This window comes from Lepidothrix coronata, unplaced genomic scaffold, assembly GCF_001604755.1.
Source record: "Lepidothrix coronata isolate B3197 unplaced genomic scaffold, Lepidothrix_coronata-1.0 Scaffold54, whole genome shotgun sequence".
Taxonomy (NCBI): domain Eukaryota; kingdom Metazoa; phylum Chordata; class Aves; order Passeriformes; family Pipridae; genus Lepidothrix; species Lepidothrix coronata.
Window position 1 is genome coordinate 1,266,139 of NW_016690234.1, and position 27,914 is coordinate 1,294,052.

The 27,914-nt window shown below is 59.0% G+C and overlaps 1 protein-coding gene across 4 annotated transcripts; it reads right to left on the reverse strand.

Annotated features, from left to right (window-relative positions):
- Positions 1-1,331: 1,331 nt before the first annotated feature.
- Positions 1,332-27,060, reverse strand: CBFA2T3 (CBFA2/RUNX1 translocation partner 3). 4 transcript variants are annotated; one of them, XM_017816333.1, is made up of 12 exons: positions 26,873-27,060; positions 9,438-9,583; positions 7,967-8,044; positions 6,718-6,959; positions 6,277-6,366; positions 4,666-4,847; positions 4,294-4,550; positions 4,098-4,183; positions 3,677-3,872; positions 3,493-3,561; positions 3,106-3,293; positions 1,332-2,439 (listed from the first exon to the last, which is right to left on the reverse strand). In XM_017816333.1, exons 2-12 carry the CDS (start codon positions 9,556-9,558, stop codon positions 2,140-2,142), a joined length of 1,809 nt encoding a protein of 602 aa, XP_017671822.1. In that variant the 5' UTR covers positions 9,559-9,583; positions 26,873-27,060; the 3' UTR covers positions 1,332-2,139. The 4 variants fall into 4 exon arrangements, with proteins under 4 accessions (XP_017671822.1, XP_017671820.1, XP_017671821.1 ...); XM_017816331.1 differs by having other exon boundaries at positions 3,106-3,296; XM_017816332.1 differs by lacking the exon at positions 26,873-27,060 and adding an exon at positions 18,760-18,838 and having other exon boundaries at positions 3,106-3,296.
- Positions 27,061-27,914: the final 854 nt, after the last annotated feature.

Genomic DNA, 27,914 nt, shown 5'->3' on the forward strand with positions numbered 1-27,914 from the left:
ATATGTCACATCATAAATAAAGTGGTCACTGGAGGGGCAACTGGCAAAGTTCCCAGTGTTGGGGTGCACAGAAGCCACCCAGGGGGTGCACCAAGGTCTCAGGGTGCACAGAAGCCTCCCCAGGGGGGCGCGCCAAGACCTTGGGGTGCACAGAACCCTTAGGGAAATGCACCAAGGTCCTGGTGTGCAGAGAATCTCCCTGGGGGGATGCACCAAGACCTTGGGGTTCACAAAACCCTACTAGGGGGATGCACCAAGGTCTTGGGGTGCACAGAAATCCCCTGGGGGATACAGTGAGACCCTGGGGCACATAGAAGCCCTTTGGGGAGATGCACTAAGATCTTGGGGTGCATAGAACCCTCCCAGGGGGATGCACCAAGACCTTGAGGTGCACAGAACTCATTCAAGGTGACACACCAAGTTCTTGGAGCGCACAGAACCCTCCCAGGGGATGCACCAAGGTCTTGGGGTGCAGAGAAACCCCCAGGAGGTCTCGGTGCTGGTGGCATGAGGCTGGTGGCATGGGGCCGGTGACATCACCTTGGGGTGTCCCACGCACCAAGCTCTGCAGTGGCCTGGCCCAGCCCAGGGTGACTGGCAACACAACTAACCCAGCCCCAGCCCTTCCCTCCTCTTCCTCCCCTACAGAAAACACATAGGATGGGTTTTGCAAATGCGGAAAAACTACAGCTCCTCTTGATTTCAGGCCTCCGGCTCGCTCCGGACAGTGCCACAGCCCCCTCACCTTCTCCTCATCCTTTATTTGGCAAAAGTCTCTTATTATTATCACTATCATCATTATTATTCATTTTTTGGACCTCTGCAAAACACTATTTACATTCACATTAGCGCACAGCACCGCTGCCTCCGCTTGGAGCCGCCGGACTTTCCATATTGCACTCCTGTCCTCTGCGCTGCTCCAGCGAGGCAAGAATCCCAAAATAATCGATATTGTCTTGGCTGCCTCCTCGGCCAGGAAGGAGGCAGTGTTCCTTTGCCTTTTCCTTTTTTCCTTTTCCTTTTCCTCTTAAAAATCCTTGTGAAACAAATCCAACGTGGGGTGTGGGAGCAGCCCGGCAGCAAAGGGATGGGGGTCCAGCTGTGGGCGGCCCCCGACAGCTTCGGGGAGGGAGAAAAACAAAATCTGTCTTTTAATCTCTTTTTAATTCTTTTTTTTTTATTATTCTCTTTTCTTTAATTATTCTCATTTTTTATTCTCCTTTTCCAGGGCAGCAGCGGGCAGAGGTAGAGACGTGCCGGCTCCGGCTGTGCCCACCCGGGCGGTTCTCAGCCCCATGTCCCCCTCCCACACCTCGAGGGCTGGGGTTTTATTTAAAAAACACCTTTTTTTTTTTTTTTTGCTTTATTTTAATAGAAACTCTTTAAAGCCCCCGGGGGCGCGTCCATCCATCCTTGCGGGGAGGGGAAGGAAACGACAACAGAATGAAACGAACTTTGGCAGTGGAGAGACGTTTGGATCTTCCTTGGTTTTGGATTTCCTTTGGAGCAGAGGTGAGTCTGGTCTGTTCTTGGCTAGCTAGCAAGGTAGTTACAGGTGAGCGTCCATCACGCGTCGTCTGGTTTTTGGATTTTCCTTTTTTTTTTTTCTTTTTTTTTCCTTTTTTACAATTTCTTACTTAAAGCCAAAGAGTTTGATGTTTTCTTTTTTATTTTCTTTATTTTTTTTTACAAAAAAAAAAGGTAAAAAGAAAAAAAAAAGGAAGAGAGACGAAAAAAGGAAGGTTCTTTCCTCCTCCAAGCGAGCTGCTTGGCAGTGCTGATGCGGGATGTGAGCGGGCTTGTCTCTCCCAGCCACTGCGTGGTGAGTCTGGAGCCAAATCCCTCATCCAGAAAGCAAAAAAGAAAAAAAAAAAACAAAAAAACCCCTAAAATCCCAAACCACAATCCCCCAACCAAGAGAAAACCAACCAAAAAAAGCCGAAACAAAGACTGAAGAGAGAACAGAGACCGGTATTTGCCTTAACTCCACTTAAAGCCCAGTTTGAGGATCCGTGAGGATTATTTGTGAGAGCTAGAGAGGTCGTTTCGGAGGTCACACGAGTCAGGTAGCTGAGGAAATCGCACTGAGTGCAGTCCGTGGCTCTTGCAGAGCAGCGGGAGCGGGGCAGTTTGGGGGGCTCAGCGGGACGCGCTGTCCAGCGGGGCCGGGGTGGCCGGAGTGCCGGCGCGGGAAGCAGCCACCGACCCTGCCTCGCTGGGGCTGCTGGCCATGGTGGGCACCCCGTCGGACTGGCCTGGCCCGGGGGGCAGCCCCACGCCCGCGGAGGGGGTGGTGGGGCCCGGCAGCCCCTGCAGAGTCTGCCCACAGACGTGGTGGTGCTTCTCCCAATCCTTGTGCTGGCAGAAGGAGCCGCAGTACCGGGCCGTGTTGCAGCCGCTGCAGGTCTCACTCGCCTTGCGCCCGCAGTTCCAGCAGCTCTGCAGGAAGGGGAAACCAAACCTCAGCTCTAGATCCTGCACCATCCTGTACTGTGCATTCCCACCACAGACTATGCACATCATTCCAAACTGTGCGCATCCATCCCAGACTGTGTATCCCCCTACCAAGCCAGGCAAATTCTGGACTGTGCTCCCATACCCATCTTGAACCATACTTCCCTGTCCTGGACCATGCACAATATCCCAGACCATGCACATCATTCTGGATCATGCATTCCCATTCCAGACCATGCACCTCCATTCCAGACTGTGCACCTACATCCCAGACCATGCACCCCAACATGGATCATGCACCCACATCCCAAACCATGCACATCATCCTGGACCATGCACCCCCATCCCAGACTGTGCTGCCCTATCGTGAACCAGGTTCCCCCATACTGGACTGTACATCCCCATCCCTAGGCTGTGCATCCCCATCCAGGACCATGCACCTCCATCCAGGACCATGCACCCCATCACAGACCACACACCCTATCCCCATCTTGGTGCAAGAACTTCCCTCTCCTCCCCATCCTGCGGTGTTGCTGCAGCCCCCCATTCCCACGCTCACACACAGATGCTGCAAACTCAATTGCAAGAGGAGTAGGTAGGTCACCCACCTGCGCTACCACCAACCCATCCCCTGTCCCCCCAGTGCCCTACCTCGCTCGAGTCCTCCTGCTGGTTGATGACCGTCAGGGCATCCTCGGACGCCTGGCGCTTGGCCTCGGCCAGGGCGCGCTCCATCTTGGCCCGCTCTGTCGTGATCAGCTCGTGGGCTTTGCGCTCGGCATCCGACACGGCCTTCTGCAGCTCGGACATGGCCTGGCGCTTCACCTCATTCACAGCTTCTTCTGGAAGGCACCAGCCGAGCGTGGCTGGAGTGTGCCGGTGCCCCAGCTCCGCGCGTCCCCCTCTGCAGCTGCATCCCCCCTCCCGCAAACTCATCCCAAATTCCCCAGTCCGGCAGCCACCCCAATGTGGGGAACTAGGGCAGAGACCCTGCCAGCTCAGCACACTGATGGGTGCTGGTGCCCACCCCACACTCACCAGCCTTCCTCCAGATCTCCTCTGGCATGTACCCGGAGAGGGGCCGTGGTGTGAATTCCCGGTGAGCGTCTGGGAAGGGGACAGGGGATGCCATTAGGAGATGCTGTCCTCTTGCAACCCACCCGCCGGCAGCGCTGGACCCCCAGGAGAATGGCATGGGGCCCGTGGCACCAGGGGTCAATACCTAACTGGGGTGCCTCGGGGGTGGAGGAGCTGTTGTGGGGGCGTGCAGAGGGGGGGCTGCCTTTCTTCATGTCCTCAGCGTCGCTGTAGCGCCGGATCCAGTGGTTGAGCTCCTCACGATCAGCCTCCTGGCACCGCCGCAGCACCGTCAGTGACCGCCGCGTCTTCTCCACCATGTCCATGATGCAGTTCAGCAGCTGTGGGGGGGCAATATCAGGGTTGGTGGCGGGGGGGACTGCTGCAAGCAGCTGGGGGGCTGCAGTGCTTGGCGCGAGGTGGGGAGTTTTGGGCTATGCCAGGCTGTGCCAGCACCAGGGAGCAGAGGATGCTCAGGAGAAAAGCCCTCAGGAGGACACAGTGAGGATAGAGGGCAAAATGGAGGCGTGCACACACATAGGATGGGGCAAGGGGGTACTACGTACGTTGTTGAGGTGTTTCCACTCCTCTGCCCACTCCCGGTCAGTGAGCCGGTGGTCGATTACCTCCTCCTGCCGCGTCCCGTGCATGGCTGCAAGGCAAGAGCGGGGTGGGAATCAGCCCCTGGCAGCACTTGCATGCCTCAGGGGAGTCCCAGCCCCCTGTTCACCCCTCAGTGTATGGGGGGATGCCCCAGCTCACCGGTGGGCCGCTGGCGCTCACGGAGCTCCCGGGGGTCAGGGTGCCGGTAGGCATCGCGGTAGTGGTGTGCCATAGCCATGTCCTCCAAGCGGTAGTGCTGGGGCAGGGGGGGGCCAGCAGGGGGGTGCCCCAGCCCGTTTGGGGGGTGGCTCAGCCCGTTGCTGGGGCTGTAGCGCTGCGCCGGGCTCATGGTGCAGGGCCGCTTGCTGAGGTGCTCGGGGTGCAGGGGGTCTCGGTCCAAACCGTTCTCTTTGGTCCTGGGCAGAGGAGAGGAAGTTGGTTCCCACCCGGTGCCCACCACCAGAGGGGATCAACCTCCCTTTTTCAGGGATGTGACCCTGAACAATCCCCCACGATGCCCCCGGTCTGCACCTGTCTGGCGTCCTCCTCTTGCCGCTCTCGCCCACCTCCAGGAGCAGCTCGGAGGAGTCGATGGGAGAGGAGGCGTTGGCGTCCAGCAGCAGCTGCTCATGCTGGGCCAGGTACTGGGCCGGGGTCTGCTTGGCCATGCGGGCACAGTGCAGCAGCTCCCGCTGCAGCAGCGGCAGGTTGGCCTGTGAGGGGGGTGACAGTCCAGTCCATGGACCCGAAGCCCCCCCCCGTGCAGCTCAGCTGTGCCCCCAGCCTGCCATGGGCAGGGGATGTGGGGCAGGCAGCTACCTTGCCTTTGGGGTCCTGCTCACCATCCCCAGACGACAGCCTTGGGATGCCCAGGGATCATATGGGCTTTTAGGGGACACATGTGTAGCACCCCACAGTGTTTGGTCATGTGCTGGCATAGGCACAGCTTTGACGGAGCCCTCCTGCATCCTGGCAGGGGCTGCAGAGCATCATTCCCTTGGCCACCTCAGCCACCCTGTCCCTGCAACTGTCACCCTGGGGGCTGCACTTCGGGAGCCCCAGCCCATCTGGCACCCACGGGGTGTGAGGATCAGCTGTGAACTCCCGTCCCACCCACCCACTGTGTTCCCCCCAGCACTGCAGCCCCAGAATCACATGGAGCAGCAGGAACTAAGCAGCAGAGACCCCTTTTGCCTGGTGCTCTGGCTGCCAGCCCTGGATTTCTCCTTAGGCAGCTGATCCACAGCCAAATCCCATCTGTGGGACACGTTAGCGCTCGAGCCGGAGATGCACACTGCAGTGAGCAGGGTTGGACCCTCCCTCCCCTTCCCTTTCCCGGCCGGGAGGGAGCAATCCCACAAAAACAGCAAGTCTGGGAAGCACGCCGAGCCCGGCTGGTTGCAGTTAGGATAATGAGAAACATCTGGAATGGGTGGTGGGAACAGCTGGGAGCGGGGTGCCAGGGCGGCCGGCATGGCTGCTGCGTTCTTGGCAGCGGGACAGTGGGATGGCTCCCAGACCGCCCGGAGCCGCAGGGCCACCAGTGCCCACCGGGACCTGGGGGTGCAACATTCCTTGCTCCCGCGGATCCCAAAACCCCTGCAAACTGGGCAGGAGGGAGAAAGAGCTCCGCTGTCCCCCCGGCTCAGCCTGGAGCAAACCACTCTGGCAGCTCTGCAGCAGATTCCTGTGGTGAGCACGGACCTCTGCTCCAGGGGGGCTGGGATGCAGAGGTGGAAAAGGGGCTGCTTTTGCACTTTTTAGTTATTCCTTTGCTAATGAGGGACGGGTGATGCTGGGCTTGAACATCTGCCTGCAGTGCTGGTGGTGCCAGGCATGCCAGTGCTCGGTGAACCCCCCTGGAGCATGGTGACAGTGTCGAATCAGCACGAAATTAAAAGGCAAATAAAAAAAAAAGGGTATTTTTAATGAATTTCAAATGGCAACTAGCTGGGCTGACCCCTGGTTTATTGCAACCAGCCCTAGCCCCATGTGACTCCACATGTCTGGGGGGACATGTGTGCCTGGGGGGACACAGGCAGCCCCATAGGCAGCTGCCTGCCCTGACCTTGAAGCCATCCCGAAATCCCCTGTAATGGAATGCTGCCATGAATCTCACCATGCCCAGGCTGGACAACTCACCTTGAGGAAGGGGATGACAAAGGGTCGCAGCGGGAAGTTGGTGGCCTCTTGGAGCTTGGCATGGAACTCCTCGATGGTGAGGGTGGAGTTCTGTGGGGACAGCCTGGGCTCAGCATCCCTGGCATAGCCCCCTGCCTGCCCTGCACCCCTGAGGGATGCTTGGCTGTTTCTCCCCCATTCCTGCTCCTCTGCCACGCTCATGGAAAATCCACTCTCAAGGGAAAACCATACTGAAGGCTTTGCTGGCAATGCCAGCAGCCAGGACCCAACCCTGCACCGTGCTGCACAGATCTCAGGAGATGCCAGGAAAACAACCCCCATTTTTCAAGGATTTAGGTCACTCCACACCCCTCTTTCCCTTTTAGCAACATCTGCATCCCAAAAGGAAAACACAGGATCCCTGGATGACGGGGGACTCCAAGGCTGACCCGGCGGACATACCACGAGCCCTAGGACGAGGGTGCGCACCCGCTCCCCGATCTCAGGGGAGATGTCGTTCCCAAACTGCTGGAGTGTGGTGAGGAAGCGCTTGAGCTTGGAGAGCTGCCGGGCGCCGCAGGCCGGCGGGAGCTGGTGGGTGGAGAGGGAGGCGCTGGAGGAGGTGGCCGGACCGTTGCTGAACCCGTTGGGGGTGGACGGAGCCCCATTGATGGCAGTCGGTGAGTGGCTGCTCCCGTTCATCACTGAGGAGAAAGGCAATGGGAGGTCAGAGCAGGTAGTTGTGCCCTGGTACTGTGGAAACAAGGCTGGGATGGGACGCCCAGAGCATCCTGCTGGGTAATACTGGATTGGCATCCCCTGGAAGGCTTTGGAATGCTGCTGCATCCCTGGGGCCACATCCTGGACTGGTCCCCAGTGCTGTGGGGGCTGGAGAGAGGGAAGGAGGGAAGGAGAAAGGGAGGGAAAAAGGTGATGAAGTGCATCCCCACATGGTGATAGACTGATCCAGCTTCTCAGCGGTCAAGGGAGCAAAGAGAAGGGGCTCCATCCTGTCCCTCTGGGAGCTGCTCAGCACTCCCAGAGAGGATCAATGACCTATTTCCCACAGAGACCAGCCTGGCTTGCAGCACGCTGGCACCTCTGTCCCTGCTGCCCAGGCAGGAAGAATGGCAGCTGCCTGGAACATCCCATTTCAGGCGACCCAGGGGGGACATTTTGGGGTGCCAACCTGCAGCATGACAGACCCCTGTCTCCTGCACCATCCCCCCACGAACACAGGGACCTTTCCACAGCCAGTGTGGGTGACAACATGTCACCCCTTCTCCCGAGCGCGTTGCCCCGCGGCTCCCGGCATGCACGCGCCTCTCCCCGCGCACTCCGGGCACCTGGGATGGCACTAACCTTGGGGTGCTGTGCTGCCACCAGCCCTGCCTGCTCTGGGGGGCTCCCGCTCACTCTCTGGCCAGGCAGTGCCCGCCGCCCGCTAAAGAGGTGCCGAAAATAACCCGGTGGCCACAACTGCTTTTATTCCCATGACAGGTGTGTTACTAAGTTGGACACCACACATGTCCCTGGGCCGGGATGGGGTAGGGGTTCCCATCCCCGTGACCCGCTGGGGCAGGGCGAGGGGCTGGCGATGGGGAGCACCCCCTGTCCAAGCCCCGTGCCCCCCAAGGGACTCTGTGCTGTCCGGGGCAGGCTGTGGCTGCGCTCGGGTCTCTCATGAGAGCGGGTGTTTCATTTTACTTACAAAGACAGACCATCGACCATTTCAAGCAACCATGAAAACGGCCGCGAGGCAGAAACGTCGGAGGGCCAGCGTCTCGATCTGCAAGCAAAATAAAACACGCTATGATGAGAGAGCAGAGGGAGCAGCTCTCGGCTGGGTGGTCCTTGCATGAAATGCTCCTCACAGTGGGCACGGTGTGGGCGCAGCGTGGGCACATGTGCCCTGCGCAAAGCCACCTGAATCTGCAATAGACCCAGGTCCCTGCATGCTACTGCAGCCACAGGGAGGGTTCACAGGATGGATGCTCAGCTGCCTGACACAGTCCCCCCATTCTGTGGACCAAATGAGGTCCCTGAAACCAAGAACAACTGAAATGCTGTAGTACTCCCTGCCAAGCTGTGGCAGAGAGGCTGCCTGCACCCCTGATCCTGTGTCCTGAATCCTGCTCTGGACCAATCCCTGATGGAGAGACTTGCCTGCACCCCTGGCCCCATGTGCCAGACCCAACAAGACCTGGGCTGCTACATCTGCCACAGGACCGGGATTAAAAACCAAAACCCTTCCAAGCGCAGCCAAGCACGAGCTTCTAGAGTCTGTCCCTGAGCACAGGTGGGGGGCAGCAAGTGGCAGGGGGCTGCATATCAGGGGTTGTTTTAGTGTATTTTCTTCCCCACTTCGGTCTTTCTAAGCAAGAAACAGCTACGAGCAAAACCCTCACAACACGCATGTACCCAGGATACATTTTGATGGAGCTGGAGCAGCCATTGATGATGGCCACTGCCACTCCAACCAAGGGGACCAGCCTTGTCCCCTGCCTGCCTGGATCCTGCCTGGCATGTCCATTGTCCATCCATGTTCCAGGATGGTAACACCAGCACAGGGACCAATCCCTGAGGGTGTGCAATGACCCCATGTACCATTCGTGCAGCCATCGCGTTGGGGCTCCCCCAGTTCAACTACAGAGACTGAGACTCCGACCTGGAGTCCCTAAATGCCAGCATGCCATAGCCTGGGCAGGGCGAGGAAGTCCCTGTCACCATGGCTGGCCATGACACCACCCTACCACCACTGGGTGCCACACATAGATGGGCAGGTGGGTCCCCACATGCCTGGAACCCAAAATGGGGACAACTCCGATCCGCAGGGACTCCCCCAACCCACAGCATCCTCCAGCCATGAGCTGCTCTGTGCCAGGATTTGATTACTGCATGGCAGGAGACCAGGATATCCCTGTCCCCAAACACCTCTCAGGACACTGCTGGCCATGGACAGTGCTGTGATTTTCCCCACAGGCACATGCATGAGCCATGGCTTGAGGGGTGCAGCCCAAGGACCTTCTCCAGCGTGAGAACAGGTGATGCCACCCCACATCATGGCCAGCACCGTGCTGGGCTCTGGGGACACTGCTGGTCCCGGGTGCAGCGTGTGATGCGGAGGTGAGGGGGGCTGGGCAGCCTCCCAGCCTGGCACCCCGACCCAAGCCCATACTCACTGGTGTTTGGTGTGAAGGAGGGGTGGCGCGTGGCTCCCTGGGTGACGGCGGGCGGCGGCGGGGGCATGGCGGGTGGCGTGGACCTGGACTGCGTCTTCACGTCGGCCGGCGAGTCAGGCATGGTGGCGGCCGCGTCTCCTCGTTATCTGCGGGGAGAGGGCATGGGTGGTGAGCAGCGTGTGCTGGGATTCCCTGCAAACAGGGGCAGCGGGGACACTCAGGGACTTCGGGCTGGCCTCAGCATGTTCACTCCCGGCGTAGGATGGCACAGCTCAGGCAACAAGGACAGTACCTGGTGTTCTGTGTGCCAGCAGCATGGTGGGGATGGTGATGGACCTCCTGTCATGTGCACAGTGGTGGGGACAGTGCCCTGTGCAGGGATGCAGAGTGGTGGGGACAGGTCAGGGCACCAGCTCTGCCCCAAGCACAGGGTACAGCATGAGTGTGTCCCTGCAAAGCCATCACTGCCACATCACAGCACCCTCCTGCCCATATTTCAGGAACTCCCAGCTGCCCGCTAACTCCTGGCTGCCTCAATCCCAGTCAGGGATCCTGAGATCATTGTGACCTGTGTTCACTGGCAGCAGCAATGGCACGACCCACACATCATGACATAGACCCGCTAGTGACTGTCCTCCCACAGTTCTGAGGGGCCCTCTGTGAGGCACCAGATCCCACAATCTAGAGAGGGCAGGGTTCCCCACCATCACCCCACAGGGCTATCCCCGGCATCGCTGCCTCCCTCCCACCTCGCTGAGTGTCCGACCCCAAGTAACACCCAGCAGCGGCATCCCCTGGGGAATCGTGCCAGCACCGTCCCCTCTGGCTGGCGTGGCCCCGGTGCAAGGTTTCGGCCCCGTGGCTGCCACGCCAGGCAGTGACGGGTGGCCACAAGTGCTGGCAGCTGCGGTGATCTGTCACTGTGCCCGAGCCGCCGCCGGCTCCAGCCAAAGATGGAAGCGGCTGCCACAGCCACAGCCACCCGGCCGCGGGGTCCCCGCTGCGCCCCGGCACGGCTGATAAACACTAATCTAATATGCATCCTTAATCCACGGCAACTGTGGGGAGATTAATTGAACCCGGCAAGAGCACATTGTCCGGGCTAAATAAAACCAGGGCCTCATCCCAAGCAAGATGCTATCAGGGTTGTGCCGCAGCCAGCGCCGTGTGGAGGACCAGGAGATGGGAGAGGTGGTGGTAAGAGCCAAAATCTCTCATGGTTACCATCATGCACCAATAGCCTCCTTCTGGATGGTTCCAGCATCATGGATATCCCTCCCTCTCCATGGCACACCTTAATCCTGCAAAGCCTGGACATGTGTGCCCCAGTTTTCTGTTCCTCACTCCCTTCTCCCTCTCTATCCAAAGGAGAAACCCTAAGACCACGAAGCATCCCTCCCTTAAAATGTCAGTTTCTTTACACAGCCTGTCAGAATAAATGGTTTGTTTTGAAAAACACCTTTTGTTTTCCTTTTCTTGGCAATGCCTATCTCTGGGCATTGCCACTTCTCCAGCCTTCCAGGCTCTTGCTGAGCTCAGCAGAGCAGGATCCAGCCCCGACGGCAGAGGTTGAGTTGTGGGCACACTCAGGGTACAGAGTGTGACCCTGACTAGGTGCCTGCATCTGCATAGCTGCAGCACCTTGATCCCGCACAATCCTTGCCTGCATCCCTGTCTGCATCCCTGTTCCTGTCACATTCCCAGCACAGTCCCTGCCTGCAACTCCATCCTTACCTGCATCCCCACCCTGACCCTCATCCCCCTCACTGCCCTGACTCCATACACATGGCCACACCGAGAGCAAAACATGGATATACTCATTCTGGCACCAACACAGCTTTTCCACAGCTTCCCATCAGGAGGAAAGTTTCCATGAAGCTCAGCAAGCACTTGGGGAAACGAGGTCTGGTTCTGTTTTTTCTTGTGTTTTCCTTTTTTTCTCTGAGTTATAAATTTTCCCCAAGACGTCTGCAACCCAAACATGGCTGTGCAGGCACAGGAATGGTCTCAAATCCAATGGGACAAAGAGCCTGGGATGCCCACAGGACCCAACCACAGCTGTACCACCAACCCAGGTCCTTTGCAGGATGGGATGAGCTCCATGGGGGCAAAGGAAGTTTTGGGGGGCAAAATACAGTTTCCCATCATTTCCTCCAAACAGCGATTCCCCAGTACAACTCAAACTCCACTGGAGTTTTTTCCCCTCTATTTTTTTCTCTCTTTGGGGTAATTTGTCCCAGCCGCTTGGGGCCGTGTCTGTTTTCCTCCATCTGGTTTCCATTAGGTCTGTGCAGCCCAGATGAATAAGTAATAATATAAAAATAAAAGGATTAGTATTTTCTCCTCGGCTGGCGGGAGCGAGTGTTCCCACCCTGCCTCCCAAGGCCAGTGGATGCTGGATCCCCACACACTCCTGGTGACCCTGAGCCCCCCATTTGTCCCACTGCAGGGTGTAACCCCTGGCACTGACCCGGGCAAGGCCCCTGCCAGGGTGACACTGTCACACAGCCGGTGGGCACCAACATGCAGCCAAGCATTCCAGAGGGCACAATGCACGGCATCCTGCAGGCTGGAGCCTGAGGGACAGGAGCAGTGCCTGAGGGATGGGACTGGCAGCCATCCCAGCTTGGCATCTGCTGTTTCCCACAGCCCCAGGGAGCCCATCCCACCACAGGCAGTGTCCCAGTCCCGAGTTCTGCCCTTCCCAGGCAGCACATGGGATGTGCCAGCCAAGAGTGAGCCCAATGACTGTGGAGCACTCAGGTTGGCTGCTATCCTCTCCACTCCCTGGGGATGGAGCAGGCAGGGAACTGCCTTGGATGTGGCCACTGGAAATCTCTGGCTCCCTGTAGCCCTCTTGGACCAGGCAAAGCTGTCTGGGCAAGGAAGGGGTTAAAGGGAATTCAGCGCCCAGCATCCTTCATGCTCTCCAAATGGCCACAAATGAAATCCAGATGCTGGAGGCGACATCTCCTCAAACCAGGCTGCCTCTGAAACAAAGGCAGGGAAGCATTCCTGCTTCTCAGCTGCTGCAGCCACCAGGGCCAAGAACAACTCCCCAGTAAGACTGCAGGGACCAAGCTGTCCCAGCTGGAGCAGGTTAGGAAGCGAGTAGTGCCAGCGGCCAGGCAGCAGCGCTGGCCATGTGCACCAGCCCGGCAGAGCTGGTGGGAGCTCACAGCATCCTCATCTCCCTCCTGATCCCCTCCCTGGGGCTGTGGTGATGATGGGGGCAGGTGACAGCAGCCACCTTGGAGGTGGCTTATCCCCAGTTGCATGTGGAGGGGGAGAGAGGAGGGGAGCAGCTGTGGGATGCTGACAGAGGGTGGGTTTGGATATTGGGAAGAAATTGTTCCCTGTGAGGATGGGGAGGCCCTGGCACAGGTTGCCCAGAAAAGTTGTGGCTGTCCCATCACTGAAAGTGTCTAAGGCCATGCTGGATGGGGCTTGGAGCAGCCTGGTCTAGTGGAAGGTGTCCCTGCCCGTGGCAGGGAGTGGAACGAGATGAGCTTAAGGTCCTTTCCAACCCAAACTATTCCATGATCCTGTGATGATGCTGGAGGGTTGCTGCCAACCCATCACCACAGTGTCACATATACTCATTTTAGGGAGGGCTAGCAGGGAGTGATCCACAGCCAGCACTCACTAGCACAAATAAAACTGACTTTAAAAGTAAATCCAATTAATTAAACTCTCTGTTGCACTTGTAAGTGAAGCCAGATTCAACCAGTCCTGGAGAGCCCCAGCAGGTCATCCTCACCTTTCCCACAGGCATCCTGGAACATGTCCCATGCCACCGGCCCACTGGGACACTTCCTACTCACCCAATTCTGGGGTAAAGCAGGTTTCCCCATGCTCGGATACACCCCAATTTGCTTTGCTCTCTGAGCAGCCCCCGGCCACACTGCCTGCACCTGCATCCCAGGAGTGTCAGCGCCGCCGGGGGGAGGCACCATGGGCAACACTCTCCCCTGGCTCCAGGACATCAATTCCCAACAGGGACCATGATCCCTCTCTCCTTCTACCTCCTGCAGTGTGGTAGTGACAGCTCCACATGGGACGTCAGCACCCATGGCCAGGCTCTCCATACTTCAAGCCCCAAAATCCTGTTTCTCAAGCCAAAACCAGCCACTCATGGACCCAAACCAGCTGGCTCAGTGCCACTAAGGCAGTGTCAGCAGCTCCTGCTCTCCCTGAGCTGGTGTGGCCGGGGGCGTGGGGGGAGGATGGGATAGGTTTGATTTTCCTCGAAACAACAACAAAAAAGCCAAAAAAAAAAAAGTGCCCTCTCTGTTTTACAAGCCTTCATTTGCTATTGTTTATGTAAACAGGTAAATTGTTTCGTATCTCAATTAAAAACATCTGCCACATAAATGAATACCAATTAACTCATCCTGTTTTTAATTACTCTGTTAATTACACACAGGCAGCAAAAAGGATGGCAGGGGAATAGGGAAAGCATGCTTACACCCCCCCTTCCCACCTTGCTCTTGGCAAGGATCCGAAATGTGCCCAGATAATGATGGATTAAGGTGGCTGGTGAAAACTGTGGCTCATGGCCAGCTCTGGCATGGCAGCTCCCTCCCGGTGCTGCTGGGGCACCTTGCAGGGGGATTTCCCAGGACCCTCTTGAGAGGTTTGGAAACCCCAGTCCCCGCAGGATGCGCCAATGCCATCTGCGTCATCCCCCGTGCCGGGGCGCACACAGCCTGGCTGGCATTCCCGGTGCTAGCCCCAAAACGCGTCTCATGGGAGAGAAACTTTGGGATGCTGGAGCACATGGGGAGGGTGGGCAGACGGAGAGGGCTTTATGTGGGCAACATCCTCATGGATCAAGTGCATCCCTGAGGCGCCCGTGCTGCCCCCGGGAGCCCTACTGGTACCAAGGGGTGACCCCTCTGCGCGGGCACGGCAGCGGGGGGTGGATGCCATCCATGCCGAGGGACCCCATGTGCTGCCAGCCCCCCCCAGCTGCGGGAAGCCTTCCAAGCGAGCAGATGGGGCAGGGGAGCGGCGGCAGGAGGAGGAGAGCAGAAAAGGCTATTTTCTCACGCTACATATTTTACAAGTCGAACATTTTGTGCATTTCAGCCTTGCCTGGAAAAGCATCTCGGGCTCAGCCCTGGGACTCGACGGCGGAGCCTGTGAGTCAACAGCGGCTGGCGGCGACGTGGCTGCTGGCGTGGAGACGGGATGGCAAGAGGGGTCCCCACACGCACAGGGTCAGGAGGGAAGGTGCCCCTGACCTACTGGTGCTGGAGGAGCAGCAGGAGAGCCAACTACACCCAGCCAGGGCACAACATCTGCTACAGACTCTGCTGCAGTGTTGTGCCCAGTGCCACTGTTGGATTCACCCCCCAGCAGCTCCCAGGGTGGCACAGGAAAGTGAGCACACACAAACCCTCCTGCTGCCCAGCTGCCTTACACTCCTGGAAATTAAATATACTGGCTAAACACAAGCATCAGGAGTAAACAGAGTGCTGTGGCCAGCCCAGCACACCTGGAGACAAGTGGGCGGCACAGGGTTGGAACTGACCCCACTGGAGCTGCCCCCACCCAGGAAACACCAACATCTGGGCTGCAAAACACCTCAACTGCACCATCCCCCCATCCACCCACACACTACCAAAGGGGCACCCCAAAACCAGCCCAGTGCCCCCATTGCAGCACCGGGTGCTCTTTGAAGATAGGGAGAGGTTTTGGCTAAAATGCCCCAATCTGGGATTTTCGCAGCCATGTGCACAGGGATGCTCATGCCCAAAGGTGGCCTTGGTGGCTGGAGTAGGGACAAGTGGCACGTGGAGGGGACTCAGGGCATCCTGGAGGTAAAGAGTGGCTGGAGAAGGGAAACATTCCCCTCCACACACCCTCGCTGGCAGGGAGCTCCCTGCATGGTCCCTGCAGCGTGGGAACGCTGAGGCACTGCCGGCTCCCCAGGGACCCCGCACCGGATCCGGCCCCGCAGGCGCCAGGATGGTACCAGCTCCTAGGGGGTGCCGGATCCAGCCATGCACTCCCACAGCCTCCAGGCTGCTGCCTCACCGACTCTTTGTCTATTTTTGAAGCACAGGCTCCATTTCAAGGCAATTTCACCCATGTGAGATTGAATCAAACAACACAGGAAAAAATATTAATAAGAATTTTGCAAAATAAACAGGAAATCCCTTGGATGTTTTCTGGAAACATTGGTCGGCATCTTCCGAAGGAAAGCTGTGGGCTTCTCAAGGTGGGGTTCCCCCTGGAGAGCCTGAGCACACTGGGAGAGTTGGCAGAAAACAGTTTCAGGAAATCTAAAAATAACCTCAAACTGGTCAATGGCACTAAGGGCAGTGGTGCCAGGCAGGGGGGTGTCCTTTACGCCACCAGCCCGTTCTTGCCTCTGGTTGGCAAAAATTTGTCCCAGTTTGAGGACACCCCCCCTTGTCCCCATTCAGCTGGGCAGCTAAACCCATCTCCCAAGTGAGTTCCAGCTTGGAAAGCACAGGTCAGGACTGCAGCATCCCACCTGCAGCATCCAACTGCATCCCACTGACCCAAGCAGCAGTAATTAAGCCCAGCTTAACCTGTGGGCTGTCCCTGGTCCCCCCCAGCACCTGGACAGCCCTGTTTGCAGCATCAGGCCCTGATCTGCCCCAAACCTTGCACTCACTGAGACTGTGCTGGTATGGCTGGGGGCAGAAGTAGCATCAGTGCTGGTGGTGGGGGCTGGTGTGTTCCTCTAGGAGAGACCCAGCTCCTGCCCTTGTGCCAGCATTCCCTGGCAGCTCTGCACTCCCTGGCTGACTCACTGGCAATCAACTGACCATGCTTAAGGGACCCCCCTCTCCTCCCTGGGGGTCCGACAACACCCCAGACCCCTTCCCCATGTGGCTGTAGGGCAGGGAACATCACACAGCTGGGGCAGAGCCGAACAGCCTCCAGACTGCTCTAGGGATTTAAGCTGGCTGCCGGCAGCAATCAGAGCTGAGACCCCCTTTCCACAGCAAAGACAGACACAGCACAGCCACACTGCCTGGATCCTGCCTGGGGTTTTCCACGCTTGCAAACATCCATGGCTCAGGAGCAGAAAGCCAGGAAGGGATGTGGGGGATGCCAGCAGAGACCTTCCAGCCACAAATCCCCCCTGTGGGACCTGGCTGGAGCCCTCCCCAGCACACTGCACAGGAATATTTTTCTATCCTGCACCCTGGAAGTTCCCAATGTAAGAGGCAAATTCTCCACCCACACAAGGCCTCAATGCTGCCTGAACCAGGCACCCACCCTGTGCCAGCACCCAACACCACAGGAGAACAGCCTCTCCCCACCCTGCATCCTGGCTTGTCCTCCCCACAAGCCAACATCTGCACTCACATTTTTCAAACAAAACACATCCAACGTCTGGCTGTCCTTGGGTAAAAGCTTACCTGCCGGCACGGGAAGCAGCCAGCAGGGAAGACTCCCTTGGCACAGCCAAATTCACCTCCACTTGCCTCCCCAACAGTGGAATTTCTCCTGTGTGGAGACACTCCGTGCAGGGACCTGCCTCACACACCTCTGAGGATCCAAGAGCCCACCCCAGGTGGCAGCTCGGACCCATGGGGCTCCTCACCCGAGGACCGTGGCTGTCAGCATCCTCCCTGGCTGCTGCTCTGTGCTTGCTGTGGGATTTCGGGATGGTTCCCCCGTATCTCCATGCCCTGTACCATAGCAGAGCTCACCCCGCCGCGGTGCCAAGCAGACGGATGTTTGCAGAGTGTCTTCAAGTCGCTCAACAAAGGAGCAGGGATTTAATATTCCTTTTAATTAAAGGCAGAAAAATCTCTTTGTTCCTGAACAGAGAGAAAACAACAGAGGGAAGAGCTCAAAAGCTCTTCCTAAGCTGGAGACGAGACCATCGCTTGGATTCAAAGGCACTGTCAACGTGCACGTGACCTCGAATTAAAAAAACAAAATGAAACCCAGCAGCGGCTCCTCTCCGACAGCGAAGGAAAGTTGCAAAGTTTTTCTTGGCTAATAGAGGGAAAAAAAAGAATTCCAAGAAAAGGTGTGTTTAACTAGAGAAAGGCTCTGCAGTATCCAAGGCACCATCCAGCGGCGGGGGAATGACGGGGAGAACTGGTTGTGCTCCGGTTCAGCGTCACGGAGGAGCCACGGAGGAGCCACGGAGGAGCGTGGGGCCAGCCTCACTCCATCACTACGCCGGCAGAATTCCCTTGGCAAAGCCAGGCTCCTGGAGCGGGCTGCCCAGCTTAACGTGACTCCAGAGGGAAAGCAAGAGCGGGGAGGTGATCAACGGCAGTGCTGGAGGCTCCCGAGCCAGCCTTCTTTCCCAAATCCACACTCAAAAAAACATCCCCGGCACACGCGAGGACACTGTTTGTGTCCCCACCACGGACCCGTGTCCTCGCATGTAAACACAGAACAACGCTGCCGAAGCTGAAACTTCCCAAATCAGCCCTGGGATTCCTTCCGCAAACTCTCTCGAGTAGGTCAGGTCCTCCTCGCCACCAAACGCGGCTCCATCTCTAAATCCACGGTGCAGCTGGAGCGGGATGCCGAGCCGGCGGGTTGGCGGGCGAGGAGGAGGGATGCGGGAATGACAACGAGTTTTCCCGTCGGGCAGAAGTCGAGAGCCACAACCAGGGGGGATTTGCTGCGGGGGTGGGCACAAACTCGAGTGGGTTCCCGGGGATGCTGGGCCGCCCCTCGCCGCCCCGGCGCACGGGAAACGGCTGCCGGCGACGGGGAGGGAGCACAGGGAGAGCCCCGGGAGCGCAGGGGAGAGGGGTCCGCACCCCGCTGCCCCCGCTGGAGCGCAGCGCGTGGGAGCGGGTCCCACGCTCTGCCTCCGCCGCTCCGGTGCCCGCTCGCCCCGGCTGTGCCCCCGCTCGCCTGGCCCCGCTCCGCCGCCAAGGAGCTTCCCCGCGCACCGGCAGCTTCCCCGATTCCAGGAGCCTCCCCCGGGCACCCGGAGCCTCCGACTCCCCTGCGCACCGCGAGCGTCCCCCGGGCACCAGGAGCCTCTTACTGCCCTGCACACCGGCAGCTTCCCGACACCGGGAGACTCCCCCGGGTACCGGCAGCATCTCGGACTCCTGCACAACAGGAGCATCTCCCGGGCACCGGGAGTCTCCCCGACTCCTGCACACCGAGAGCATCACCCGAACACCGGGAGCATTCTCAGCCCCTTTTCTCCGGGAGCCTTCCCGGGCACCGGGAGCCTCCGGTTTCCCTGCGCACCAGGAGCATCCCTCGACCACCGGTAACATCCCCAGCCCCTCTTCCCCGGGAGCCCTCGCAGGCACCGGGAGCCTCCCCGTCCCCGTCGGCAGACGGCACTTACCGTCCTGAGGTGTGGCAGAGGGGTGAGGTAAGTCCCGAGGCAGGGGCCGGCAGGAGCGGGCAGCGCCGGCAGCGGCCCCCGGCGGCGGCGGCGGTCCCGGGCCCCGCTTAAGGCCGGCGCTGGCGGAGCGCGGCCCCGCGGCGGCGGCTGCCCCCGGCACCTGCCCGCCGCCGCTCGCCGCGCCCGGGGCCGCCGGGGGCCGCCAGCTCCGGCGGTCGGGGCGCTTCCCCTCCCCCCGGAGGGGGGGCACCGGAGAAGCGGGGGAGGGCGGAGAAGCCGGTAAATCCGCGGGGCCGCTTCACCCCCTGCGCGCTGCCCGGCGGCGCATCCTCCCGGCGCCGCGTCGCGGCCGTGGGGCGCCCGCGGCCGCGCTCCGAGCCCGGCCGGGCCCCCGCCGCGCCGCCGCTGCCGCCGCGCCGCCCGCCCGGCCCGGAGTGAGCGGGGCCCGCCCGCGCCGCTGCCTTAGACGGCGCTGCGCCGCGCCCGCCAGGGGGCGCCACACCGCCGCCGCCGCCACCGGAGCGGGACCCCCGGGGAGGGGATGGATGGGATGGGATGGGATGGGATGGGATGGGATGGGGACACCGGGATGGGCGGCACCGGCGGGCTGCGGGAGGACATGGAGCTTGTATGGCACTGAGGGCCTGTGAGGGGACACAAAGCTGGGCATTACTGGAGAGTCTGCACAGCACCGAAGGGCTGCACAGCACTGGGGGAGCTGCACTGCACCGAAGCGCTGTGGGGGACGTGGGGCTGCGTGACACCAAGGGGCGGCATGGAATCATGGAGCTGCATAACACTTGGGGTCTGCAAGGAACATGGGGCTGCCCAGGGCTTTGGGGGGTGCACAGGGCCTGGTGACAGTCAACCTGAGGGCCATGCAGGGGGTACATGGGGCTTGTGGGCTTCAGGGGTTTGGGGTTTGCAAAAGCTTCAGAATTCACAAGGATTTTGGGGTGCTGAAGACCAAGAGTTGCAGAGCTGGGGGTGGGGGGTTGCATGGGGTGGGCATCACATGTTTTGGAGAGCTGCAAGGGTCTGGGAGTTGTTTGGGGGGAGGTGGAGGGGCTGCAAGGGAATGGGCCAGGGCTTGTCTGGGGCCATGGGAACAGTCAAGGGGTTGGAGCAGAGTGGGAGTGTCTGTAAGGGGCTGGGGGGCTGCAGGGGCCTGGAGCTGTGGTTGCTCAGCTTCCCTCTCCAGAGGCCCAAGGACTGGGGTTGCAATTGGAGCAGTCACACACACAGCCACAAGCCCCAGAGGCACAACCCTCAACATCCCACATGCTCATCCCAGTCCAACCTTGATGTGCCCCCCACCCCACTTGGCCTCTGTGGGACTCAAAAGAGCAGCCGCGTGGTGGGAATGCCAGTGGGACCCTCCTCTACAGCGGTGCAGGGCAATGGTGCACACATCTGGCTGCCTGGTATACCCTTCCTGCACGCCTCATGCCAGCTGGGGGGAGCATTAACATTTTCCTTTCCCTGCCCAAGTCCTACTATGATGTTGCAGCTGGGAACACAAGCCCCACAAATTTACCTGCGAATTTCCCTACGAACCACAGCCCTGCCTGTGTGTAATTCCTGTGCTTGGCAGCTGCTGGGACTGCCTAGCCTTTGCCGCCTCTGTGTTGGTTGTATTACTCATCCTCACCCGCTTCCCAGTGATTGGGACTGTGGCAGCTCTGCCAGGCAGCGAGTCTCCACCGCACGGCTGCTGCACAACCACTGCCAGGGTGTCGGGTGGCACAAACAGCTGCGTGGCCACTGCACAGCCAGGGCGTGGCCCTGGCGCGGCTGATGTACAGACACTGTGTGGGCACTGCGAGGGCACTGCATGGCCCTGGCATGACCACTGCAGAACTGCTGCATGGTGTGAACATTGCATGGCCTCTGTGTGGCCACATGGCCACTAAATGACCACTGCGTGGTCACTGCACAGCCAAGCTCCCCCCCACATCACCCCACTGACGGGGTCGCAGCAGGAGGTGCTGCAGTGCCCTAGTCCAGCCCCTTCACCCCACTCTCAGCCATTCCAACCTCCAGCTCCGGTTTTTCATCCCTCATTCCCAGAGAAAAGCCCACTGGGCCTAGGGTTCTCCGGATTCCTGCTGCCCTCATTCCCTGTGGGACCTTTCTCCAGGAACCTTGTGCAGGTGAGTGTCATGGCCCCACCGGCACATCCCCACCAGCACAGGCCCATGAGCATTGGAGGAAATTCCGCCCCCGCACAGCTGCACACCCACCTCACCACACCCCCAGCTTTGCATGGGTGGCGCCGGCTGGCACATGCAAATACCATCTCTCCACATGTGTGTGGGGACACGTGCACCGGGACACGTGGTGCCCGGTGCAGACCCCACTGGCGCACAGGTCGAGGCATCACGGACCCCCAGCATCACTGAGGCAGCCCGAGAGTGGTCCCGAGGCAGAGCCCCGGAGTTCTGGGATACCAGCACAGGGCTCCTTTGGAATCTGGCCCCTCACCAGGGGAGCAGGGACCTGCCCATGGCAGTGACACTCTTAGCCGAGCCACCTGTGTCACACACCCAAGTGCAATACATTGAATACATCATAAAACCCTCGTGTGAATGCCTAACTGGTGATGTGCCATGAGCCCAGAGGTGATCGAACCCATCTGCCAACACCCTGCCACGGGCACATCACAGGGACCTGCTGGGAAAAGCCGCCACCCCTTCATCTCCTGGTTAATTTGGGGTGCCATCAAACATCCGCTGCCTTGGCACCACTTGCCCCAGGAGCCCACCAGCTGCCCATGCACCGGCAGGAAGGGGAAGCAGCACCGTAACCCCGAGGGGACAGCAGGGATGGGACAGAACCACCGTGTCCCCCCGGCGGCATTTGGGTGGCAGGGGCTGCTGCATTCCCATTCCTTGCACGCAGCCTGTAATTTTGGTCTATTGAAGTCATAATTCACTACTGTGAAAATAAACATTTGTGTTCGCTTGCTTTATTCAGCGGGTTTTGACTGAATGTTAATAATTCCCTGCTGGTGGGTTTGCACATGGCCTGGGACATTGGGACAAAGCCTGGGCACCCGTGGCCATGGCTATGGTCACCTCTTTGCATGCTTTGGATGGCATCTCACTCTGCTTCGTACCCTGTCCCCACAATACCTTGATCCCGATGGAGAGGTGGGGAGAGAAATGCCACTTGGTGCTAATCCAGCAATAACAAGGGAGATAAATGTAATTTTTAGGTAATATTTGGAGTCCAGCACCTACTTAAACCCTTCCCTGCCCATCCCTGTCCCTAGGTTTGTTTCCTTGTGCTGTTTTGTGGGTGCTCCCACCACATCAAAGACATGCCATCACCCACACTGTGCCGTCGCCATGCAGGAGAATGCCTGGGCCACCCCCCTTCCTCCCCCGGCTGTCCCCAGGGCTGTCCCCGGGTCTCTCCCTGCTGGGTGCAGGGGGCTGGTGCTTCCCCTCGGCATTTGCATCTTCCCGGCCTTTATCTTTCTCCTGGTCTCTGTATTGCTGCAATTACAGACACTTTAAAACACAATGATCTGGCTGTTAGCGTGATGGATGACAGAACCTTTCTGTCTGGTTTAAATCATTGCTGAGAGTGAGCAAACTTCCCCAGGTTAACCCCTTCCTGCCCCAAACCCGTTCCCTGCCCAGCCGGGCTGGGAGCTGCCAAGCGCTCCATGGCCATGCATCCACTGCACAACCGGATCCCATGAATGGGGATGGAGGGAGGTCTGGCATCTCTGTGGGGAAACATGCCCCCATCCCTCAGCTCCCTGGGTACACGGGAGGCGGGCGATGAGACCAGCCCTGCTTCGGCAGAGCTGGTGGCTCTGCTCTGCTGTGGTGGGAAATTAACGGCTGGCTGGGAGATAAGCACCTGCTAGAGCCCGATAGCCTGCTGGATCCATCCCAATGCAGGGCCCAGCAATCCTTCCCCCGGCAAATCTGGAGCCAGGGCAGGATGGGGCCCCACCATGTTCCCACCCAGCGGAGAGGGTGGAAACTCCTGTCATGACTAGGTGTAGGTCACGCTGGAGTGTGATTGATAGCTCAGTGAGCAACTGCCCGGCACAGAGGCTAACCACACATGTTGTGGTGATCCAAGCTCCTTTTGTTTTGAGGAGCTGGCATCTCCCACTGCCGTGCATCCTTCCTGGTGCCCATCACTGCCTGCCCACCCCACAGGTGTCCCAGTCCCACAAAAGTGTGTCACCATCACCCATCACTTCTGCTCTTGATGCTGGATGATGTCCTCCATTCCTACTGGGTGATGTCCTCCATCCCTTCTGAGTGTGCACATGGAGAGGCTGCCTGGAGTGGTTTGGGGAGTGCCAAGGATCTGCCCCAGGGAAAGGGGCACCCCAAGGCACAGCCTTGGGGGAAAGGGGGACCCCAGGGGCTTTACTTGGTACATGCCAGGAGATAAGATACTTGTTGAGGGTAGATGAGGGCAAATGGGACCAAAACCTCACAGGAAATGGTCACCACCATGTGCCATCCAGGCCCCATATCTGCCTCTGCACATGACCCCTGCCCACTATCAGGGCTGCACATGGGTATGTGGGGCAACCCAGTGGGTACTGGGCTCATGCTGCCCCCAAAACATCCCCATGCCCGACTCATGCCTTTGCAGCCACCATGGTGTTGGGGTCCCTTTTCACACATTGTGGGTGCCCAACCATCAGTCTTGACCCACTGCTCTCACTGAGCCCCCCACCCTGCCTTCCACTGGCAATGTACTGTCCCCTTTCTCCTGGTTCTCCCAGAGCTCTTGCTCAGCCCTGTTGCTTCCCAGTGTGCCGGTAGGAGCTGATTGCTATTCCGGCTGCATTCCCTCTTCACCAGCCTCAGGCTTTTTAAAAAAGCACATGGTGTTGGTTTATCACACCTTCCCCTTCACCACGCTGGTGACTCATCCCCTGTCCCTCCATGGGCACACACAGCCCCTCCACCGCACTGTGCCGAGGGTCCTGCCTCCACCTGTCTCTCACCAGAGCACCCACAGCCCCTCCACCGCACTGTGCCGAGGGTCCTGCCTCCACCTGTCTCTCACCAGAGCACCCACAGCCCCTCTACCATGCTATGCTGGGGGTCCTACCTCTGCCTGCTCTCATGGGAGGATGTCTGGAGATGAAGGCACTGAGCCGTGCCGGCACTCAGCCCTGACGTGCCACAGGTTTCCTGTGTCACCCCCAGTAAGTCTGTCTGTCAGTCTGGGTTTCTCAGTCTCAATCCTCTCCCTCTCGGGAAGCAGAGCATCCCCAGCTGCCTCTCTGAGTCCACGCCAGAAGTGGCCATGCCAGTGCTGCCTGTCTAGCAGAGCTTGGGGACAACATGTGTCTGGGTGCTCATGAGCAGCCGCAGCAATACAAAGCCCCATGATGCTGTGGGGTCCCCACTTTCCATTGGGAGCCATTTGCTTGGAGCATCCCTGCAGGGACAGGGAGCTGCTGGGCCAGGAAGGGTCGGTGTGACCATGAACGGTCCCATTGCCCTGGCTGGTGTGACCATGAATGGTCTCATCACACTGATTGAGAGCATGGATGTGGCGGCCTGAATCTCAGTGCCTTAATCCAACCTGGAACGAGCACTGGGAGCCAGACTACCACCCCCAGTGCTCTTCCCTTGGCATTTTGCTTACAGCAGGAGCCCTGGTGCTGGATTTTCCTGCACGTTAATTCATCAGGGAATGCACCAGGGAGATAAGGTGCTGGTGGGGAGCCAGTGGCCAGGGAAGGCGGCTCACCCGCCGCCGGCTATCGCCCGCCGCAGCTGCATCCGCCCGGGGACATCTGCTCGGCAGGAAGTGCTGCGCGCCAGCCTTTCCAAGGAAAGGGGGTTTGTTTGTGCCTGGCTTTCCTCTGTGACCACTCCTGGGGGTCCCCAAACTTGGGGTCACCTGCCCTGCAGCCATCCCAGCCCCTTGTTTCCTCAGCCAAGGGCTGGAAGGAGCAGCCCCACTGGTTGTTGCTGCTGGGAAGCAGATCCAGTGGCTTTGTGGCTTTCTCACAACTTCCATATAGAAAAGAAAAAACATGCATCTTCCATTAAAAAAAAAAAAAAGTAAAAATCCTGTTTTCCTTGCTGACAGATTCGTTCCTGCTTTGTAGCTTTCAAAGGGAAACCAGCCCCTACTGCTTATCATCCTGCTTGCCTTGTGCCGCCAGCTCCGAAAAATCACCGGCTTGGCTTAAACAATGGGAGACTTTGGAATACATCATCACTTCTCCAGAACCTTTAAGGTTTTGGGGCTGCTGGGGGTCAAGCTTCTAGCTTTTCTTTGTCATGGAGAGTCTGGGAAGTGTTTAAATTGCAATGCAGATATGGCCACATGCTGCCCTGTCCCTGAGTGTTGGTGTTTTGGGGTGGATGGAGATGTCATTGATATCCCCATGGAAGCAGCACCAGAGGTGAGTCCTGCCAGCCTCACCTGTGGCCAGCAGGAATTAACTGGGTGATGCTGAGCAAAATCCCCTGACTTATCCTGGGGTTCACAATAGTTCACATTCTCCTTCTCCCCGCTAAACCTTGGGGACCAGCTCCTTGCTGGCCCTCTCCATCCCACAGACTACAACTGCCTGAACAGAGCTCTTTAATAACAATGGGAATTTAATTAGCTTGCATTGCACTTCCAACACCTCACATCCCTGCAAAAATCAATGGAAGCTAACAGCAGTGCAGCACAGCCTGCCTCTGCTCCAGCATGAGGCTTGGATGGAGACCCAAGCCTTGGGGCTGCTTTCTGCATCCCACCAGGTCCAAAATGCTCCAGCATGGGGCTCTGGCCATGTAGAGGTCGGTGCTGATCTGTACCATGCCAGGCCAAGCCATGGGGAGCCGCGGCTTTGTGCCGGGTGAGGTCTGGGATTTGTTACTAGGTCCAGATGCGCCGCAGCAGCAGGGGACGTTGTGGCTGTCTCTGGCCACCTGCATCGTTTCCAAGTTCCCAGGCTAAAAGCAGGGCTTGTTATCAAGAGCAAAAAATGTGCCACCTCTGTTGTATTTCATTTCCCTTTCTCCACCTCTTCCCTGCCCGCTGTGTATTGGAGATAACAGCTCTGCACTGAAGCCGGAGTGCGGGGCCGGCAACAGCCTCACCAGCCCTATCGCTGCCTCGCCGGCCGCAAGGAAATCAGGAAGTTTGCAGAGATATTCGGCCAACAAAATAAACATTTCTCTTGCCAAGAGCCTAACGGGCAGCCCAGAGAGCCCGCAGCAATCTGCACAGCTCCCTGGCTGCAGCCTTCCGGACCGCGGTGCCCGCCGAGCCGCCGCGGCCGCGCCGCCTTATCCCGGCGCCTTATCGGCGGCTGCCCCGTGCCTGGGATGTGCCCAATGTTGCTGCAGGTTTGGGAACAGGGACCCCAGTGCAGCTCCCACCCACATGAACCAGCACAATGGGTGCAGCACCCACAGTGTGCCTCAAACCCTGCCCTCATGCCCATCCTTGCCACATCCCTGACCCATGGGTGGCTGCCAGGAGTGGGCAGGGGGCTGTGGCCAGAGTGCAGTGCCGGTGGGGAGCGGGATGTGTGAGGGGAAGCAAGGCAGAGGGCCAGTATTGTTCACGCTGGTGACTCAGGCGGCTCTGCTTTCCTGCCCTCACCAGGCACAGCCCAGCAGAGCCCCCCAGGTCCCTCAGAGCCATCACCTCAGTCTTGGTGCCCTGGGGATGCTCCAGCACAGGGATATGGGATGCTCCATCCCCATGGAGCCTCTGCACTGCAAATGATCAGCAGCACCCAGAGAACCTGTGGGATCAGATGTGAGCTGCTGACCCCAGAATGAGCAAAAACACCCAGTACACAGAGGATTGAAATGCTGTAAATAAAACATCCTCAGAGCTGATTGTTATGAAAAGGTTAATTGCAGAGCGGGCTCCGAAGGGGTCCCTGTGCTGATAAGCCATGGGGTTGGACATGCCCCTGCTCCCCTCTCCCATTAGCTGGTCCCCATGGGGATGCACCAATGGGCACCAGCCCTGTACCACCCTCAGGAAGCATCTGTCTGCCCAAGGCTGTTTTTGGCATTGGGGTGAGAGCCACAGCATGCCACTGGGCAGGTAGCCTGGGCAGGTGTCCTTCACTATCACTATCCTCCCGCAACGTCTCTCTTACCTTAGTCGGTCCTGCCTTGTGCCCTCTCCCAGGAGGGGTGTCTGTCCGGTTTGGGGGATCCTGAGAGGATGGGTGTCAGCGCCCCAGTGTCGTGAGCTCCACAGGGTGCAGCCAGGCTGGTCCCACGTGTCAGTACAGGAGCTGGGGATGGAGATGCTGAGCACTGTCCGAGTGTGGGGTGTCCTGCCTGTTCGGCGCCTGCCCAACTGCCAGGGCCGTTCATGTGACAGCCAGGGCCACGGTGGCAGCGGAGCCGTGTCCCATGGTGAGGGGAAGGTGAACAGCTGCCGGGCAGTGATAATGTGGCGGGTGGGGGTGGCCGGGCAGCTGCGCCCGTGTCCTTCCCCAACAGGAACCATCTGTGACCAAGCCCAGCTCTGCCTTCCCTATCAGCCATTCCGGTCTGACTTTCCAACAACTTCCCCTTCATGCCGGCTTCACTTCCTCACTGTGAGGGGCCGGTGTGGTGCAGCTCGGCACAGGCAGCTCAGTGCATTGTGGGCATGGCATGACAAGTACGGCATGGCACAGCTGTCATGGTGCACCTTGGCACCGTGCAGGGTGGCACAGCTTAGTCAGCATGGCATGGCTGTCTATTTGCACCCTGACACAGAGGGCTCACCCCCCTTGCTACAGCTCCTTTTCCCGGGGATATCCAGGATGTCTCCCTGATCTGCAGCTGCAGCATTTCCCTGACCTTCTCAGCACTCAGGGTAACCCCACTGTGCAACCCATCCCTGCACCCCCAGACAGCCCCCACAATGCCAGGGCTTGGGCTCCCCAAGAGCCATCAGCGAGAGAGAAACAACTTGTTAGAAACCCGAAAAGCAGCTCTGGGCTGCAGGTGGGAGGGAGGAAACGTGTCCTAAAAATACAGCAGCGCCTGCACGGTCCCCGAAGGTGGCTGAGCAGATGGCGTGTCTCGGCGGCCACCTGGGCTCCCGCAGATGGCACCCGGGGCTCCCCACTTCGTGCCCCCCGCCCACGGCTTCGGGGGCAGGGGAAGGGACTGTAGGGTGTAAGCAGGGAGGAGAGTGCCAGA